Here is a 19,705-nt window from a genome sequence, read left to right as displayed (position 1 = left end):
GGTACATAGAGGGCCTTAGTGGTGGGTTAAACAAGGACTCAGTTTCCCAATAGTCACTGATCTGTGTACACTTAGAATCAAAGTATAGCACTGGCCAATATTTGAGGTTAGAGTTCAATGTTTTCAAAGGTACTTCACTCACATTCTCTTTTAATTTATGTATACTGATGTGTATATCTTCTGGATACTTGCACTGGCATTTTAATTCATAAAAACATGAATTAGCAATTTGAAACTTAACATTTAAATTTGATCAAAATTCAGTCCTTTCTTTAAATCGTTGTCAGATTAAAATACTCAGCATGTTAAGAGTGCTGCTGCTTTATCCCAGGAGTGGACAAGACACATCTGCATTGAAATAAATTTTTTTGTCACTTGTCAAATACTTGTCATATTGTTCTACTACCATCTCAGAAACTTTAGTAGTCTAACCAATTTTCTAATCAATCTTAATTTCAACTGAATAGTAGGGAAGTGGGTTCAACAGCTTAGCAAAGCATGGATAAAGTAAAAAGAGAACAGAGAGTTACGGGTAGTTACAGAAGTCTCCAGGCTAAAGGATAAGAGAAAAAGTTCAGAAAGGGATAAGAATTTAAGTTCCAGCAACACAGAGACAAAATTGAAAAGGGGGTGAAAACAGGATTGAAGGTATTTAGCAGCGAGTGGAAATAAAGGGGGCCTTTTCTGGTTGGTTGCCAGTGATTAATGGTGCACTGCAGGGGTCAGTGTTGGGTCTACGACTTTTCATGTTATATGTTAATGCTCTGGATAATGGAACTGATATCTTTGTGGCCAAGTCTACAGATTATACAAAGATAGGCTAAGGGGCAGTTAGCATTGAGAAAGCAGGGTAGTCTGCAGGAGGACTTGGACAGATTAGGAGATGGGGCAAAGTAGCAGCTGGAATACAGTTTTTGGGAAGTCATGCACTTTGATAGAAAGAATAAAAGGCGTAGACTATTTTCGAAATAGGGAATGAATTTAGAAATCGGAGTTGCAAAGGGACTTGCGAGCCCGAGTGCAGGATTCCCTAAAGATTAACTTGCAGGTTGAGTCAGTAGTAAGGAAGGCAAACGATGTTGGCATTCATTGCGAGAGGGTTAGAATATAAAAGCATGGATGTAATGCTGAGGCTTTATAATGCATTGTTCATACCACATTTGGAGTACAATGAGCAGTTTTGGGCCTCGTATCTACGAAAGGATGTGCTGATATTTGAGAGGGTTCAGAGGAGGTTCACAAGAATGATTCTGGGAATTAAAGGATTAATGTACGAGGTGTCTGATGGCTCTGGGGCTATACTCACTGGAATTTGGAAGAATGAGGGAAGATCTCGTTGTAGGTTACTGAATATTAAATTACCTTGACAGAATGGACGTGGAGAAGATTTTTCCAATAGTGACAAAGTCCAGGACCAGAGGGCAAAGTGATAGAATATAAGGATGTCACTTTAGAAAAGAGATGAGGACGAATTTTGATAGCCAAAGGGCTGTGAATTGGTGGAATTCATTGCCACAGATGGCTGGGGCAGCCAAACAAATGGATATAACTAGTGCAGAGTTTGATAGGTTCTTGATCTGTTGAGGCATCAAAGGTTGCAGGGAGAAGGCAGGAGACTGGGGCTGAGGGGGGCAAAAAGGGGGGCCACGATTCAATGGTGGAGCATATTTGATGGTCTAATTCTCATTCTGCCTAATGGTCATTAATAGCAGTTCATAACATGTTAAATGTCAACTGCTGAACTAATAGTGTGTTGAAAAATGCATGTTAAAATATTCAGCATCTCGCCAATGTTCACTTTCTTCAAAATGTTGAATTAAGTTGAATGTTATATTAACAAGTGATTTTGAGTGAGCCTTATAAGGTTTTGCGAATATGAGAAGTGATAATCAAATGCACTTCAAGTTTGCACTGTGTGCATTAGTTATTTGAAATTTGGCATCTTAACCCAATGATACAAGGCAAGTTTAATATTGGAGCTCATCAAATATCTCATAAAAATCTTATAAAACGGCAGAATCTAGGAATTTTTGTTTAATAAAGTAACAGCTTCATTGGGTGTTCTATCTTTTGGAAGACACTAAATCATTAGTAAGAAAATACAAGGTGTATTTTTATTTTTCCAGGTTACTTAATTGAAACTAACATCAAGGACATAGCAACCTACTGTCAGCGCATGTAAACACCTTCAATCATCAGCTACACCATCAGCAATGTCTTTAAAAAGTGAAAACAAGGGGTAGTTTTCGCATCTGACACCCATTAGGTTATTCAATAGGATCAAGCCTGTCCTTTTATTTTAGCCCTGCTTTCTGACACTAATGCCATTTCCTTTAATATTTATTGATCCAAGTCTTGGATATACTTAGCAACTCAGCCTCCACAGTCCTCTTGGTTAAAGAATTCCAAAGATTCATTACTCTCTGGCTCGATTACACTGATAAGCATGCTGTACTTTTAATTGAGACCACTACTCAATGCTCTAAACTCTAAAGAATACAGGTCCAATCTTTCCTCATCAGACTGTTCCTTCATTCGAGGAATTAACCTAGTTGACCATCACTGTACTCCTTCCATCATCAGAATATCCTTCCTTAGTAAGGGAGACAATACTGTAGGTGCAATCCTACCAGGGCTCCATCTATCTGCAAAAAGATTCTTTACATTTAGATGGAGTTTTGTTTACTTTCTTAACTGTGTTATCCCTATTCGTTAAATTTTGGCAATTCCTGTATTAGGACTCCAAGGTTTCTTTAATCAAAAATGTTATTCAATCTCTTATAATTTAAAAACTGCATTCTATTTTTTTAAAATGTAAACTGAAGTGCATGACCCATATTTTACCACATTTAGTTTCATTTGCCCTGCCCTTAGCCCATACACCTCAGAAGCCTTTATGCATTCTCATCGACTTAGAATGAATGGCACCCCCAAACCAATTGCAGGTAATGCACAATATCAACAATCAGTCTTAATTTTATTGTATTGACTTTACCTTAGAATTTTCTTCAAATTCTGTTGTTGGCACAGAGATCATAGTCTTTACCTCAGTGCTTAATTCAGTCACCACATTTGACTCCTGTGTTATAACAGGTTCTGGGCCACCAACAGTAGTGGCTGGAGGATCATCTTTTCCTTCTGTTTCAGGCTGCTGCACATCTTTGACCTTCCTGTTTTTCATTGATCGCTCCTTGCCAATGGGACCAGGTTTATGTTCTTTGTTCTCCATTAGATTCAACTCTGGAAGCTGCAAAAATGACAGTTGTTAATGGTTATCAAGTCATAAAAGATTAATCTGTTTCATTACAACAGGCACAATAACCAAAGTCAAAATTCTTTTATGTAACATTTTAAGTGCTAAATGGCTTTCCACCAGCAGGTGATAATACTTAAGTGTGAACAGAACAATTTGACTGTCTTGATTCCTCTAAGCCCAAGTGCACAATTGAATAATGGGGTAGCCTGATATTTTAAAAATTATGTATACATACCATATTGTGCTGAAAAAATTAACTGGAAAATATGAATGTTCTAAAGTTTGCTGATGCACGATTTCACTTTGTGTGCATTTATTAAACTTTCCTCCACTAAATATCCATTTACATTTCTGAAAAAATCTTTGTATGGATTTATTCAGTAATGAAGTTGGGATGGAGTCAGTTTGTGTATGATATTCAGAATCTTGTTAAAATTTAGGATTGACAATTTCCTTAATTAAAGAGATTTAAGGATGAGGGAAAAAAACAAGAATGTTGGAAGAGATAAATGTACTAGTCAAATTAGGTAAAGTAGATGGAAGGAAAAATTGGATCCAGAGAGAAACAAAATGGCACAGGTGGTAAAACCCGTAGGAAAGAGAATTCATCTTCAACTGTTCTTAATCTGGACCTAATACCAGAACAGATGCCTGCTCTGAAATGTTGTTTCTGTTGGAAAGTAGCAATGCTGACTTCCTAGTTTAAGCAGAAACTAACATGTAGATGCAGTAACAAATCAAACAAGTTGTAATTGTTGCTGCACTCCTATTTTAATGAAACAAATGGTAAAGCATACAAATGTTTTGATATTTGCAATGGTTTGCAGCTTACAGATCAACCCCATCTGGTCACAAATTCTTGAACTATTTACTCAATACCAACAGTCTGAAATTAGCTTTGCACTCTTTCCCCAGTGAACTATAGTCAAAGTAGCTTACTTTCTGTGCTTTGATAGGGCCTGCACGAGACTGCTTCTGTCGCTGTTCTTTTGGCTCTGGCAACTTAAGTTCAGCAGCCTTTTCTGTTGTGCTTACATCACTTTCTGCTTCAACATCAGTGGTGGTGGTTGTGGTTGTGGCTGCTGAGGTGCAACTACTTTTAGTTACGACTATTTGACCTGCCTCAATACCAAGCTCAATTCCAGCCTCTGGACTAGAAACTGTTCCCTGCAAGAAAATGGAAAACATGCCTTATGCAATTATAGAAAACAAGGGCTTGTTAAGCAAATCCCAAAAAGCATTCTGAAATAAATTGATAATGTTAATGGATCATTGCAATTTATGGTGAGTGCCACCTCAATTAAATTAGAGTTCTACAAGTCCTTAAAGAGCAATTATTCAATTTCTTTTTGCAGTTAAACAACAGTACAAGTCAAATGCCTCCAAGAGGACCACAGCCTTATCTGTGGTTTGATGGCTTGCATACCTCAATGAGCCAGAGAGCTATGCTGGCTGGAATTAGAGACTTATGCTTTGTCTCTTGGTAGGATCACCCACATCAAACAGATCAAAGGGCAGATGATAGACCAAGAATGATCTCCAGTCCACCAGGTTCGGGAGTTCAGCTCAGGGCTAACAACCCTGACAGGTAAAACAAAATTGTTACTGAAGCAGCAATGAAGAACCTTGCTACATCTGAGTGCGATGGTTTTCCTGAGTCTCCACCAGGGACTTGCATGACTGACAGTAGTGAAAACTGAGAGGAAGCTACAGACACGATGAAGGAAGGTCCAAATATGGAGGACCTTCACTGCTGCCCTAAACGATAGCAGCATAGCAGGCAGACAAACATACACACTGTAGATAAGACCACATTTTATGAGTAGTTAATGCAGAAAACCAGGTAATTGCAAAGGGTTCACAAACTTTTTATTGCGTGTCTGTGTGTGCAATACATATGTACATAAATATAGATACTTTATTGATCTCAAATTAGTGTCACAGTAGCATTACAAGTGCAGATATACAAATACAACAAAGAATAAAAGATTAAGTTACCTTAAAAATAAGATGTACAAGATTTATAAGTTCATACTGATAAGAATTACCATATTATACAGTAATGGGTATACATTCACATTGTCCAGATATGATGTGATGGTAGTATTGCACAGGGTCTTCGTGATAGCAGGGTGTGGTAAACAGAGCTCTGGTAAAGAGAGGTTAATAACAGTCTAACAGGAGGGGGTCATCACTTCCCTGGAAAAGGTTGACTCATTATAGAGCCTAATGGCCGAGGGTAAAAATGACCTCAGGGAGTTCTCTGGAGCAGCACAGTTGTCTTAGTTTATGACTAAAAGTGCTCCTCTGTTCAGCCAAGGTGGCATGCCGAGGGTGAGAAATATTGTCCAGAACTGCGAGGATTTTCCGTAAGGTCCTTTGTTCTACCACAACTTCCAGTGTGTCTAGTTTTGACTCTATAACACAGCCCGCCTTTCTAGTCACTTTATCGAGCCTATTGACATCACCCACATTGATGTCATTGCCCCAACACACCACCACATTTCTCCTTTGTCTTACTGATGTTGAGCTGCAGATGATTCAGTTTGCACTAATCGAGAAAGTCCTCCACCAGGGCCCTGTATTCATCCTGCTGTCCTCCCTTTATACACCCAACTATTGCTGAGTCATCAGAGAATTTCTGCAGAGAATATAACTCAGTGTTGTATCTAAAGTCAGAGTAAACAGGAAGGGAGCCAATACAGTCCTCTGTGAGGTCTCAGTGCTGCTTATAGCCTTGTCTGATCCCAGCTCAGAAGCCACACAAACTGTGGTCTGCCAGTCAAGTAGTCCATTATCCAAGATGAAATGGAAGTACAACTTGCACTGAACAGAGTTTTCCCCCTCCTCTGCAATGAGGGCTATATGGTATTAAAGGCACTAGAAAAATAAAAAACATAATCCTCAGAGTGCTGCCCTGCTTATCCAAATGGGAGTAGGCTCCGAAGTGCCCCTGGTAGGCAAACTGCAGGGGATTGAGGGCTGATCTGACCAAGAGCTGGAGGTGAGCCAGGATCAGCCTCTCTAGGCTCTTCACTATGGGTGAGGTCAGGGCCACTGGATGGTAGTCATTCAAGACTTTCAGTTGGGTACAGGGACCATACATGATGCTTCCCACTGTCAGGACCCTCCCCAGGTCGAGTTTGAAAATACACTGGAGAACTTCACACAGCTGCTCAGCACATTCTTTCAGGATCATGGGGTTCACAACATCCGGTCCGAAAGCTTTGTCATGTCTCAGTTTCCCCAGAACCCTTCTCACTTGCTCAGTAGTGAAGGTGAGTCCTTGACGTCTGGAGAGTTGGTGGAAGGTGGGGGCTGGGGGAGGTGAAGATGGGGACAATAGCAGTTGGTACGTGGAGGTATGTATGGGAAAGGGGGGGGAGGCATTGGTGCTGAAAGAGCACTGGGTGCCTCAGCACCTGGGTTGGTGTGCTGGGGGGGGGGGGGGGGGTGGGTGAATAGGAGGGCAATTGTCCCAAACCTATTGAAGAATTGGTTTAAGTCATTAGTTCATTCATGGATGCAATCCAAGGCTGACTGAAGCCAATGATGTTCTTCATGGCCTCTCCTGTGTACTACTCTGTCCAAGCTTGTTCTCCAAATCTCTCCTGTATTCCTCTTTAGCCACCTTGATCTTCTCCTTTAGTTCCCTCTGCACGTTTCAATTCCTCCCCGTCTCCTGATCTAACGGCTCTCTTTTTGTGGTTGCGAAGAGCCTTCAGATCACTGGTGACCCATGGTTCTGTTGTTAGAGAAGCAGCAAACAGTCCTTGATGGTATTATAGTGTCCACACAGAAGTTGATGTAGCCAATGATGCAATCAGTAAGTCCACTAGTGTCCTCCCCATATGGTTCACAAAGCACATTCCAGTCAGTATAACCTCAATACATACATATATGTGTATACATACATATTCTGACTAGCTGCATCATGCTCTGATACAGCAATCCGAATGCACAGGGATACAAGCAGCTGCAGAGAGTAGTGGACTTGGTCCAATACATCATAGGCACACTCCATCCCACCCCCCCACACCAATGGTAATATCTATAGGAGATACTGCCTCAGGAAGGCGACATCCAAAGATACCCACCATTTTGCAGCTACCACTGTATAGGAGGTACAGAAACCTAAAATCCCTTGCTACCTGGTTCAAGAACAGCTACTTCCCTTCAACTGCTCAGCTCTTTAAACAACTGGCACCACCCTAATCTCTGGTTTTGCAATGCTTTGAACAGTTTGTACTAGAAGTATTTTAGTTCTTTCCTGTAAAAAGCAAGTTAATTTGCTTCTCCTGTGAATGCTGCAAGCTTTCATGCACCCATATATGTACTTGTGAAAATGACAAACTCAACTTTTTGATCAGAAGCACAATTATTTCCCTCCAACTGCTCAATGAATTGAACAAACACTATAGAAGGACATTTTAGCTTGTAGGAGAACAGTATAATTTTAAAATAGCTAATGGTATCTCCAAAATCTGTTGGTTGATTGGCTGATTAGATATTTGCATTAACAAGGTGTATCTAATAAAGTGGCCATGAGCGTACAAAGATGTGAATCATGGGTAACTATAACGAATCACTTATTGCAATTTGAAACAGCCATGCAGTTCTGCAGGAAAATAAAATCTGGCAATTTTACATTAGATTGAGTGCTTGTACTGCAATGTCAAGAGATCTCAATCAGACTCTGAGGATGTGTTGAAAATTTCTCTGGGATCGTGGCTTCAGGCAATTTGTCTGTTGAAAAGCATGGGCAACAACTCAAATGTTAAATTGTTAAGTAAGAGCACTGGAATATCAAGAGATAATTTCAATTTGGAAGCTAAACCCATTCTTGTTTAATAATATTTAAATTTTATCAACAGCATGAGGAGCACTGCATGTGAAAGATTCTGAACAGATGAACTGTGGTTTGAATCAATTAATGATAAGGTTCTGATGAATGGTTTTCGTGTACAAACCTCACCTAACAAAAATTCCCATCAAATTTCTACTTCTACTGGAGCAGAAAATGAGATGTTTCCTTTTCACCATACAAAGAGTTTGTAGTGGTCTGCAGCTGGAAGATGCAATGTATGTGGACCTTGAGAAACAATTAACAAAAATCTTACTCAATACTCTGAATCGTTATGCTTACCTCAGGAGATGAGGAAGATCCAAAAGATGTTAAAGGCTTATTCCATGCACTGACAGATGGAGGCTGTGGAGGACTAATGGATGCCACTAGAAAATAAGAACAGATTACACTTTTTTTCTTTTTAATTCATACCTCTATCTCCATTGTCCTAAGGCACAGTTGTCCTTCCAGCAGTTGGAAATGCATCACAGACTTCATTAACGCAACTGGTTTTGTTTTTCAAATGCAGTTTTTCTAGATTCATGATGCTCAATAGCATCTGCAGAAAAACAAAACTCAGCCCCAACTGCAGCAAACTAAACTCAATTGATGTAACTTAATCCCAAATGTTGTAACCAGTGGGAAACTTGCAACTTATGACCTTGATCATATGTACAAAATAACTTAAACTCTTATCTTTGAATTTTAAATGTTGAGCCATGGTAGCATAGTGGTTAGCGTGCCGCTATTACAGCTCGGGTCATTCTGGAGTTCAATTCTGGCACCATTCTACATCCTGCCCATGGAGTGCGTGGGTTCCCCCCGCAAGTGCTTTGGTTTCCTTCCACAGTCGAAAGAGGTAACAGGAAGGTTAACTGGTCATTACAAATGGTCCCGTGATTAGGTTAGGGTTAATTGCGGTTGTGGAATTGCCAGAAGGGCCTACTCCACGCTCCATTGCTAAATAAATATTCATGAAATTAAACTGTATAGAATCTTTGAGACACGATGTGACAGATAACTAATCATATTGCAAATACAGTATATTCACCAGAACACAATACAAGGAACAGAAGTAGGCTGTTTAATGCCTTTGAGCTTGTTCCACCAACTCAGATCCAATTCCAATACATTCAAGACAGAAGTGTTTTCTAGCTTTTCTGGATAGTCTGGGTCTAATTTTTATAAATGCTTCTAGACCAAGGTTCAAAAAATATTAATAAATATCTTTATAACCTTATACAGTGGTGCTAGAAAGTTTGTGAACCCTGTAGTTTTCTCTATTTCTGTTTAAATATGGCCTAAAATATGATCAGATTTGCACACAAGCCCTAAAACTACATAGAGAACCCAATTAAATAAATAACAAAAATGTTATACTTGTTCATTTATTTGAGAAAAAAAATCTAATATTGCATGTATGCGTTGGAAAAAAAAGTATGTGAATCTCTGGGGTAATGCCTTCTACAAAAGTTATTTGGAGTCAAGTGTTCCAATCAATGAGATAAGATTGGAGGTGTGGATTTTAAGTGCTCTGTCCTATTAAAAAAAAGACACTCAAAGTCAGGTTACTGACAGAGCCTGCTCTTCTCAAGAAAGATCTGTTTATGTGCACCATGTCTCCATCAAAACAACTTTCAGAGTACCTTAGAAGAATTGTAGAGTTACATTAAGCTGGAAAAGGCTACAAAAGCATTCCTAAAGTCCTGGCTGTTCATCAGTCCACAGCAAGAGAAATTGTCTACAAATGGAGGAAACTCAGTACTGTTGCTACTCTCCCTAGAAGTGGGCATCCTGCAAAGATCACATCAAGAGCAACGCTGATGGAGATGAAAAAGAGAGAAACAGCAAAAGATCAGCAGAAATCTCTAGAACTTGCTAAAGTCTCTGTTCATGGAAGGACACCATGGAGGAAACCATTGCTCTCCAAAAACAAAACCTTGCTGCATCTCTCAAGTTTGCAAAAGACCACCTGGAAGATCTACAACGCTCTGGGACCATGTTCTGTAGACAGGTGAGTCGAAAGTTGAACTTTTTGGCAGAAATATATATTGCTATGCTTGGAAGAAAAAGGACACTGTACACCAACACTAAAACCTCATCCCAAGCATGGTGAAAGGAACATCATGGTTTGGGCTGCTTTGTTGCCTCAGGGCCTGGGCAGCTTGCAAAAGTTAAAGGAACGATGAATTCAAAATTGTATCAGGAGAATGTCAGGGTAGCAGTTTGTCACCTGCTTAATAGTTGGATAATGCAACACGACAATGATCCGAAAGACAAGAGAATGGTTTAAAAAGAAAATTCGTGACTTAGAATGGCCGAGTCAAAGTCCTGACCTTGATCCTATAGAAATGTTGTGGAAGGACCTGAAGCAAGCAGTTCATGCAAGGAAGCCAACCAATATATCAGAGTTGAAGCAGTTTTCAAAGGAGGAATGGCCTAAAGTTCCTCCGAGCCGATATACAGGACTAATCAACAGTTACCGGAAACGTGTTGAAGTAATTGCTGTACAAGAGGGTCACACCAGTTACTGAAACCACGGGTTCACATACTTTTTCCAACAAATACATGTAATTATGGATAATTTTTCTAAATAAATGAACAAGCATAATCCTTTTTATGTTATTTATTTAATTGGGTTCTCTATCTAGTTTTAGGACTTGTGTGAAAATCTGATCACGTTTTAGGTCATATTTTTGCAGAGAGATAGAAAATTCCACAGGGTTCACAAACTTCCTAGCACCACAGTAACTTTAAAATTCTAGATGCTGAATTTCCTGTCTCTATGTGCCTCTTGAAGATGTACAGGCAGCTAAGGACAGCAGTTGGTTCCAGATAAGAGGCAATAAAGTTATTATCGAATTATAAAATGACCTTAATACTCTAAAAATTGCAATAAAACTTCTTTAGCTTTTAAATTTCAGGCAATATAACCCAATTTATATAGCTTCATAATTTAATGCTTCATTATTAATCTCCACTGTACCTCAGCTCTCAGCATTATATCCCTTCTAACAGAGGGATGCTCCAAATTGCTCAGTGTCTCATATGGGGTCCAAACAGAAGCTAACTCCTTTTACATACAGAGGATTAGATTACTAAATGTAGATATTCCATTAGCTTTTGAATTAAAATATGGACTGGCATAGTAAATATACATGCATGGATCAGAGTCTCTGAGCAAGAATAATGGTGGGCACCTTGTAATTACATGCAGTGATCTATCTTTGGGAGCCAGCCTGTACCGAAGAAGGGCAGCTGGTGCATTGGTAGGACCAATTCCGGGAATGAATTACACCAAGCTTATTAGTGACATGCTTTCTCTACTTGAGTTCACAAGGGAGCAATATACAGAACTGCAACAATTTCCTATACCTCACCCTTCCTTAAATCCTAGGTGCTGATTTTCCTGTCACTACGTGTTTCCTGAAGATGTACAGACAGCCAAGGACAACAGTTGGTTCCAGATAAGAGAACAAGGCAATAACATTATCAAGTATAAAATGTCTTTTAACATTTATAACTATTCTGTATGTTTTGTCTTTTATAAGCTTAATGTGCAATTTCAACAAAACCTTACAAATCATTAATTTATAAATGCATTGAAAGCTAAGGCCCTGATATAGATTCCTTTAGACCCCAACTATATCCACATCCTGCCAATTTAAATCGTGTCCATTATCTCAATACAGTGTCTTGCCATTTGCCAATTTCCTCACAAGGTCAACAAACTGTTTTCAATTGAACAGCATCGTGTGAAGGTTTTATCAAATGTCTTCTGGAAATTTATAAAAATATTATGTATTTCCCTTCATAATGTTTCAATAATCTCTTCAAAATATTCAGTCAGAATCATCAAGCATTATCTTTACACAATCATACTGGTTCTCCCTGATCAAGTGAACATTGTGTTCTGTTCTGTCACGGTAATTATAGATGTAATTTCAAAAAAAAAATACCATGCTAACTAAGCCTGTAAATTATTGTTTTACCAATTACATTATTTCCTATTTAGCCAGACAAACGCCAAATAAAAATCTGCAAGACAATGAAGCACCAACAACTGTAGTTCAAATGCTTATCAATTCACTCCAAAATGACTCCCCAACAGCCACATTTCTCCCTTGAAAATCAGTCAGGATAGACAAAGGAATGTAGGCCACCCTTCATCATTCCAGTCAACATGGCCTACTAAAAAAATTTAAAGTAAATTGACTCGAGAGTCAATCACAAGAGAGCTTAAACACTTTTCTGGACACAGGATAAACAGGATCTGTCAGAACCAATACTGGAACTATAAACCAACATTTCAAAAGCTCAGTGGTTAAATTTGAAATTAAACATTTAAGTGTGAATGATTCAACAAAGCCTTTGGAGAAACACAAATCCACTGGATTGAATACTGCTTGTGATTTTCAGTGGCATATGGCAAAATGGTGCCAGAAGAAACAAAATAATGAAATATATATTTTATAAACTTATACTAACATTTCGTGGTGATATCTGAAAGGACACCTGAAGAGCTAATCTGGTTGTCCCATAGCTCTGTGTCCAATGTGCTGTGTGTTTGTGTTGGGGCTGAAAGTGAACATTCGTTGTTATTTCCTGAAGTACTGCTTCCTCCTTGCACCTTTGATTGCTCCTGAACAGATACTGGTGTCTCAACTGAAGATGGACCTTGTGCTGAATCCTGAACTGGATCTGTCGTTGAAACCACAGCCTGTTGCTGAGGCTGAGCCTGTGGTTGAACTGAAGCTGGAGCCTGAGCCTGAGTTTGTTGGGCTGCCTGTTGTTGCTTTTTTGCAAATCGTGGAGGCAATTTAGAATTCTGGCCTCTTCCTTTCTCATTTGAATTCTTTTTGTTCCAGTTCTGAAATAAATAAATAAATTTTAAATACCATTCAATAAGAATATCAAAAATATGAACAAGCTATCATTTCAAACAATAAACTATCCACCATGATAAGAAAATCTAGCTAGCAGCTTGCTGGCTAAGTTTTTTCTCTGTTGTTTATGGTAAGGAGCTAGTTCTGACCCCACAAGTGACAGAATTTATGCATACAAGACCTGATATAAGTCAGAGATTCACCATCAGGACAGCTTTAGCATTGGCACATCTGCTCAACACCTCGTTCTACAAGGACAGTTAGATGTGTACAAACGTAATGTTGCAAAATAACAAATTTGGTTAAAAAGTATAAGTAGTGTGGTCATGAATATTCACAGACACGAAGTATTTAGAAAAGATAGTGAAGGTAAAAAGTGAGATCAGGAAAGAATGTGCAATTCGAAGAGTGAATGTCCTTGAAAGAATGAATCAGATTGTTGAGAAACAAAAACGTTTGCTCACCCCGAGTTTATTCTACAAACCACTAAAAAGAGATAAAGGAGCAAAAGTAAAAGAAATTGAGATTACAAGAATGATAATATGATGAAACTGGCAGCCTAAATTTTCCAAATATTCAACACTTCTACAGATTGTGGGTATGATGTTGTGGCCGTCACTGAATCGTGGTTGAAGCATGGTTGTAGTTTGGAGCTGAATGTCCAAGGTTACACATTGTATCGGAGGGTTAGGAAGATCAGCAGAGGGGTGGCATGGCTCTAATGGTAAAGAATGGCGTCAAATCAGTAGAAAGATGTGACATAGGATCGGAAGATGCTGAATCCTTGTGGGTTGAGTTCAGAAATTGCAAGTGTAAAAGGACCCTGATGGCAGCTGTATAAAGGCCTCCCAACAGTAGCTGGGATGTGGACCACAGAATACAACAGGAATTAAGAAAAGGCATGTCAAAAGGGCAAGGTTATGATAGTCATGGGAGGTTTCAACATACAGGTTGATTGGGAAAATCTGGTTGGAAATCGATCCCAAGAGAGAGTTTGTTGAATGTCTACGAGATGGCTTTTTAGAGCAGTTTGCCATTGAGCCTACTAGAATATCAGCTATACTCAATTGGGTGTTATGTAATGAATCGGAGGTGATTAGGGAGCTTAAGGTAAAAGAACCCTTAGGAGACAGTGATCACGATATGATTGAACTCAACTTGAAATTTGATAGGGAGAAAGTAAAATCTGATATAGCAGTATTTCACTGGAGTAAAAGAAATTACAGTGATATGAAAGAGGAGTTGGCCAAAGTAAATTGGAAGGAGATGCTAGCAGGGATGACATCAGAGCAGCAATGGTGTGAGTTTCTAGGAAAAAGAGGAAGGTGCAGGATAGATGTATTCCAAAAATAAAGAAATACTTAAATGGCAAAATAGTAGAACCGTGGCTGACAAGGAAAGTCAAAGCTAATGTAAAAGCAAGAGTGCATACAACAAAACAAAAATGAGTAGGAAGATAGGATTGAGAAGCTTTTAAAACCCTACAGACAGCAACGAAAAGAATCATTAGAGGAAAATGATGAAATATGAAAGCAAGTTAGCAAACAATATCAAAGTGGATACAGGACCACTAGAAAATGAGGCCAGAGCAACAATAACAGGGGACAAGGAGATGGCAGATGAACTGAGTATCTTGCATCAGTCTTCACTGTGGAAGACACTAGTAGTGTGTCAGACCTTGAAGGGTGTGAGGGAAGAGAAGTGATTACAGTTACAACTGCAAGGGAGAAGGTGCTTAAAAAGCTAAAAGACCGAAGGGCACATAAATCACCTGAGCTGGATGAATTCTGAAAGAGGTAGCCTTTGAGATTGTGGAGGCATTAATAATGTTCCTTCAAAAATCACTGCATGGTGCCGGGGGCTGCAAAATTGCAAATGTCACTCCACTCTTTAAGGGGGAAGGCAGCAGAAAGGAATTTATAGGTCAGTTGGCCTGTTGGAGATGTTGGAGTCAATTGTTGAGGATGAGGTTATGGAGTACTTGGTGACACAGGACGTGATAGGACAAAGTCAGCATGGTTTCCTTAAGGGAAAATTTCTTCAGCCAGCGGGTGGCAAATTTGTGGAATTTATTACCACAAACAGCTATAGAGGCCAAGTCGTTGGGTGTATTTAAGGAAGAGCTTGATAGGTTCTTGACTGAACACAGCATCAAAGGTTACGGGAAGAAGGTCAGGGAGTGGGGCTGAGGAGGGGAAAGAAGGATCAGCTATGACTAAATGGTGGAGCAGACTTGATGGGCCAAATGGCCTAATTCTGCTCCCATGTCTTATGGTCTTATATTAAATTATTGTTTTTCCAGGTAGACTAAGAATAGAGGTGGTCAAAGCTCAGTGCTGACCTTTAGGGCTTATTAAAATTTCAAATTTTGGTCAAACTAGGAGATGTGGCAAACATGAACAATAACCATTCACCTGTGGATGAACGTAAGCAAACTACTGAAATGTACATTGACAGCAACAAGACAAAGATGACTTGGATATGCTCAGCATCTTTTCACTAGATATGAATGCTAATTAATTCCATCACCTGTACAACTTGCTCCTCTTTTTTTCTACGTTCTTCATCCTGTAAACGTTTTTGTTGTTTCTTTGACACAACCTCAGTAAATCCATCATCAATAGTGTTACATTGGGAATCTTCAATTGTTGTCACTTCTGGATGATCATCAATGATCACCACACCTACAAAAACAAAATCAACCATTAACATTAACCATTTTGATTTGTATTTACAATAACAAACATTATTCTCCAAAATTTAGCAAAATGTTGTTTTCGCTCATGAGCATTCATGGACAAGAACTTGTTATACTACTGACAAGAAAAATATGGTGAACAAATATACGTTTTACATTGGATCTGGAAACTAGATGTTGGTGAAAACTAGAAGTTCATCAACTACACCATGAAGTAATAATGTCACATGCAGGAAAAGCCAAGTAATGTGATGCCTGTCCTTCAATTCATCTGAATCCAGCCACTGAAACAGGTGCCCAAGGACAACCATCTCTAAGATGTTTCTTCCCTACAGAGAAATCGCTGGCCTTAAAGTGACCTCTTCAATGCTGGGACAAGTGAATATGAAAATTTAGCAGAGCTCAAACCACAAATCCGTAGTATAACATCTACATCCTGTCCTTGTTATATGCGTCTTCAGACAATGCAGATTCACAGTTATGCGAGGAACCTATTTCTACCAACTTCTTGTTATATGCGTCCAAAACTCAGTCATGCGAGCAGCACTGCTTTCCCGCCAATACAAGTCACATGCGCACGTCTCACAGTCTCACTGTTGGGACGAGAAGCACCGCTTTCCCACCAATACAGGTCACGTGCGCACGCCTCACAATCTCACTCCTGCCAGTCTCCCATTGGTTTTGGCAACGTATGGATGTGCAATCTTGCACTCTTAAACTTCTGTGTTTTTACCCATGGTGCAGTGATTTTGTGCTTGAAATATTTAACTATGTCTCCTAAGCGTCCGATGTCAAGTCCTGGGCCACCAGCCAAGCGGCAGAGAACAGCTTTAACACTTGGAAAAAAAGTTGGAAATTATAAACAGGGCGGCGCCAGGTGAAGGTAACAGCTCTGGGACGCTGCCTTGTGCAGCTGTGGGCTATGATAGCTGAGTTAGGCGTCACACCAAAGCAGGTGTTTAATGCAGACAAGACCGGGCTTTTTTGGAAGTGTATGCTGAAACGCACTTACATAAGGATAAAAAAATTGCCTCAGGTTTCAAGGCAGCAAAGTATAGATTGACTTTGTTTACATGTTCCAATGCCGAAGGAGACTGTTGTAAGATGAAGCCTCTCTTAGTTTACCATTCACTAAACCCCCGTGCTCTTAAGGGTTTGAGTAAGAATATGCTTCCTGTCCACTGGGCAGCTAACAAGAAAGCATGGGTCACTGGTCAAATCTTTGAAGATTGGTTTGTTAATCTTTTTGCTGTTGAGGCTGAACGCTACTGCTGGGAACAAAATCTTGCCTTTAAAGTTCTTCTGTTGCTTGACAATGTGCCAGCCCACCCTAAACATTTGGACAGCATTCATCCTAACATAACAGTGCGTTTCCTGCCGCCTAACACAACGTCGCTGATTCAACCACTCGACCAAGGTGTGATATCCGTAATCAAGGCATTTTTTTTTTACGGCGAACCATCTCTCAGGTGCTGCAAGCAACAGACGATTTTGAAAATCCCGGTAGTTTACCAACGGAGAGGGAATGGTGAAAGTCCTTCAACATCAGACATGCCATCAACAACATTGATGAATCCTGGAAAGAGGTCAGGTCATCCACTCTGAAGCAACTGGGCAGAATTTTTAAGGCTGCGGAACACTTGGCACAAATGGCGATCGACATGGACCCAAGTTTAGAACGGAGTCAGCATTTCAGTCGTTCCCTGCAGTCAAGCCTTCTTCCCTACAAGCAAATTTATGCTGAAACACAAAATGCTGCCAAGCAAACAATCCTCACCACTTTCTTCAAACCAGTGTCATCTCCTGCAGCCGGCAGTACTGAGAGTTTTGTGAGTCTTCCTTTACCCCTTACTGTCCTTGATGATCCTAATGACACACAACCATCCACCTCATCCATGTAAAGTTGCCCGAAACCACCACAACCACTCATCTCCCGGAGCGAACACACTTGCCACTGTTGGTGATACTGTACATCCTAGTATGTTAACTTTCTATGATTTATTATGTTGAATATTACCTTAAATTGATGAATTATAATACGAATGTTGCCTTGTGGTACTGCTTTTGTGTCGTATTGGTATGAAAATGTGAATAAATTACAGATAAAACATACTTAGGAAGCCCTTAAGAAAGCATCCCTATTTTCTCCATTTAAATAATTATTCACATTATGTGGTTTAACATTATGCGTCGACTTCAAGGAATGTATCCCCCGCATATAACAAGGACAGGGTGTAGTTCTAATTTTACTTTGAAAGCAAAATACTACAGATCCTGGAAAAACAATAAAAACAGGAATACTGGAACTAGTTTATAGGGCAGCTATAAAAATTAGTATGTTAATAAATTCAATACAATAAATTCAGCAATTTCAGATAATCATCCATTCCAGCCTTGTACCTCACATTTCCAAGAGTTTCCCCAAGTTTTTATCTGGGACCATTACTACTTTGTTACTGATCACTCTTTTTGCACTTTTAAAAAACATTACCCATATTAAAGATATTGCATATCTTTATTTAAAGGTATTAAAGGTATTAAAGATTTGCAAATGATTTGCAATTACCTCTAACAATTTCTAGCTCTGATGAACAGTGAGCTGAAACATTAACTGCTTCTCTCTCCATGGACATCTCCTGATATAGTGTCTTACCATTTAGTTACTGCTTTTAATTGGTTTTCCATTTAATTACCAAAACTGCATTCCTAGAAAACAGCCCGTATCATGATTATCCATAACATAAATCCTGTCTTCTGAGCATAAGTCAAAGAAACGTCTTGGGAAAAAAAGTCTCCCTCCCAGCCCCCCACAAATATAAGATTTTATTCTGCATTTCAAACCTTACAGCAGCGAGTTCTAAATTTTGCAAAGAAAAGTTATTGTTACTCTAACGGCCATAACATGGGTGTCACCTGCAAAGTCATTCTTGGAAGGAAATGAAAAACAACTTACAATACAATACAAAACTGTCAAAGAAACATTTACAACAACAAAAAAAATCATCCCCAAAACAAGTCAAAAACAGAGTCAAAACTGTGCACACAAAATTCATAGTACATTAGTAATGATGCAATACTCACTAGCATAGTTATTCAAGTCAAATTGCGACAATGCATCAGGCTTTTCCTTTGTTTTTTTAGCCGATTTTGACTCTTCTCTTTTCTTCCCAGTAGCTTCTTTAGTAGACTTCAGAGAAGTGCCTGTGTTGCCATTTTCTGCTGGATGGTGAGCCACGTTACTGCTGGTGGGATCAATACCAATCATTGCTGTTCTCTCTTCTAAAGGCCTATATCACACAAACCATACAAACAAGAAACTAACCACAATCCCCCACAGACAAGACAGTCTATTATTTCCCTCGACCCGCTAAAACTGTAAAAAGAAAAACCAAAATGAAAAACATCAGGTATATTAATTATACTACTTACTGAAGCACCAACAGTTCCACAGCTGTTCCACCCATTATTACCCTGATCATTCAACTTTAACTTACTAAATCCCAAAGCCCTACAAGACAGCTTTTAAGTGAATTAAGTTAATTTATGTATGTTTTATATTCTAAAAATTAGGTGACAAAGTTTTGCCTCAAAGAAATTGGAGTAATTTAGCAGTGATTTTAGTGATAAAAATACATGATTTCTGTAATTAGATGCTCAAATAGCTACATAATGTGTTTGCAGTGTATTACATGTAGTTTACTACAAGCAAGGATGTGCATCTGCCACAAATTCACTTTTCATAATACTTCTCTGTATCTCTCCTTTAAAAGGATTGACCAAGAATTGTCTCCCTCTAAGTGCCTCCTTGTTTGAAAGCAGAATATGTTGCTGCCCATATACAGTCCGGCAGTGAAAATGTATATCTGCATGCAGAACGTTTTTTTAAAAAATAGTACAGTGTGGATACATCAGATTCGCTATCTTATAAAATCTCATTTTACTTGTGTAGTATTCCACAATTGCTGATGGTAAAAATGTAATGTGATGAAAATTGAGCATCGCCATGAGGGTGGAGCAAG

At 39.1% G+C, this 19,705-nt stretch overlaps 1 protein-coding gene across 13 annotated transcripts in view; it reads right to left on the bottom strand.

Annotated features, from left to right (window-relative positions):
* Positions 1-19,705, bottom strand: part of prrc2c (proline-rich coiled-coil 2C) — a 97,328-nt gene that overhangs the window by 20,003 nt on the left and 57,620 nt on the right. For 9 of the 13 annotated variants that reach the window (XM_072274243.1, XM_072274252.1, XM_072274250.1 and 6 more), the window contains exons 17-22: positions 18,768-18,973; positions 15,518-15,672; positions 12,591-12,972; positions 8,403-8,488; positions 4,196-4,423; positions 2,996-3,247 (exon numbers count right to left, since the gene is read on the bottom strand). In XM_072274243.1, the coding sequence (XP_072130344.1) occupies positions 2,996-3,247; positions 4,196-4,423; positions 8,403-8,488; positions 12,591-12,972; positions 15,518-15,672; positions 18,768-18,973 (1,309 nt within the window). The remainder of the gene's footprint in view (positions 1-2,995; positions 3,248-4,195; positions 4,424-8,402; positions 8,489-12,590; positions 12,973-15,517; positions 15,673-18,767; positions 18,974-19,705) is intronic. The other 4 variants (XM_072274247.1, XM_072274255.1, XM_072274254.1 and 1 more) reach the window with 2 other exon arrangements.

This window comes from Mobula birostris, chromosome 12 (assembly GCF_030028105.1).
Source record: "Mobula birostris isolate sMobBir1 chromosome 12, sMobBir1.hap1, whole genome shotgun sequence".
In the NCBI taxonomy this organism is placed as follows: Eukaryota; Metazoa; Chordata; class Chondrichthyes; order Myliobatiformes; family Myliobatidae; genus Mobula; species Mobula birostris.
This window is presented reverse-complemented; position numbering and strand designations above follow the sequence as displayed.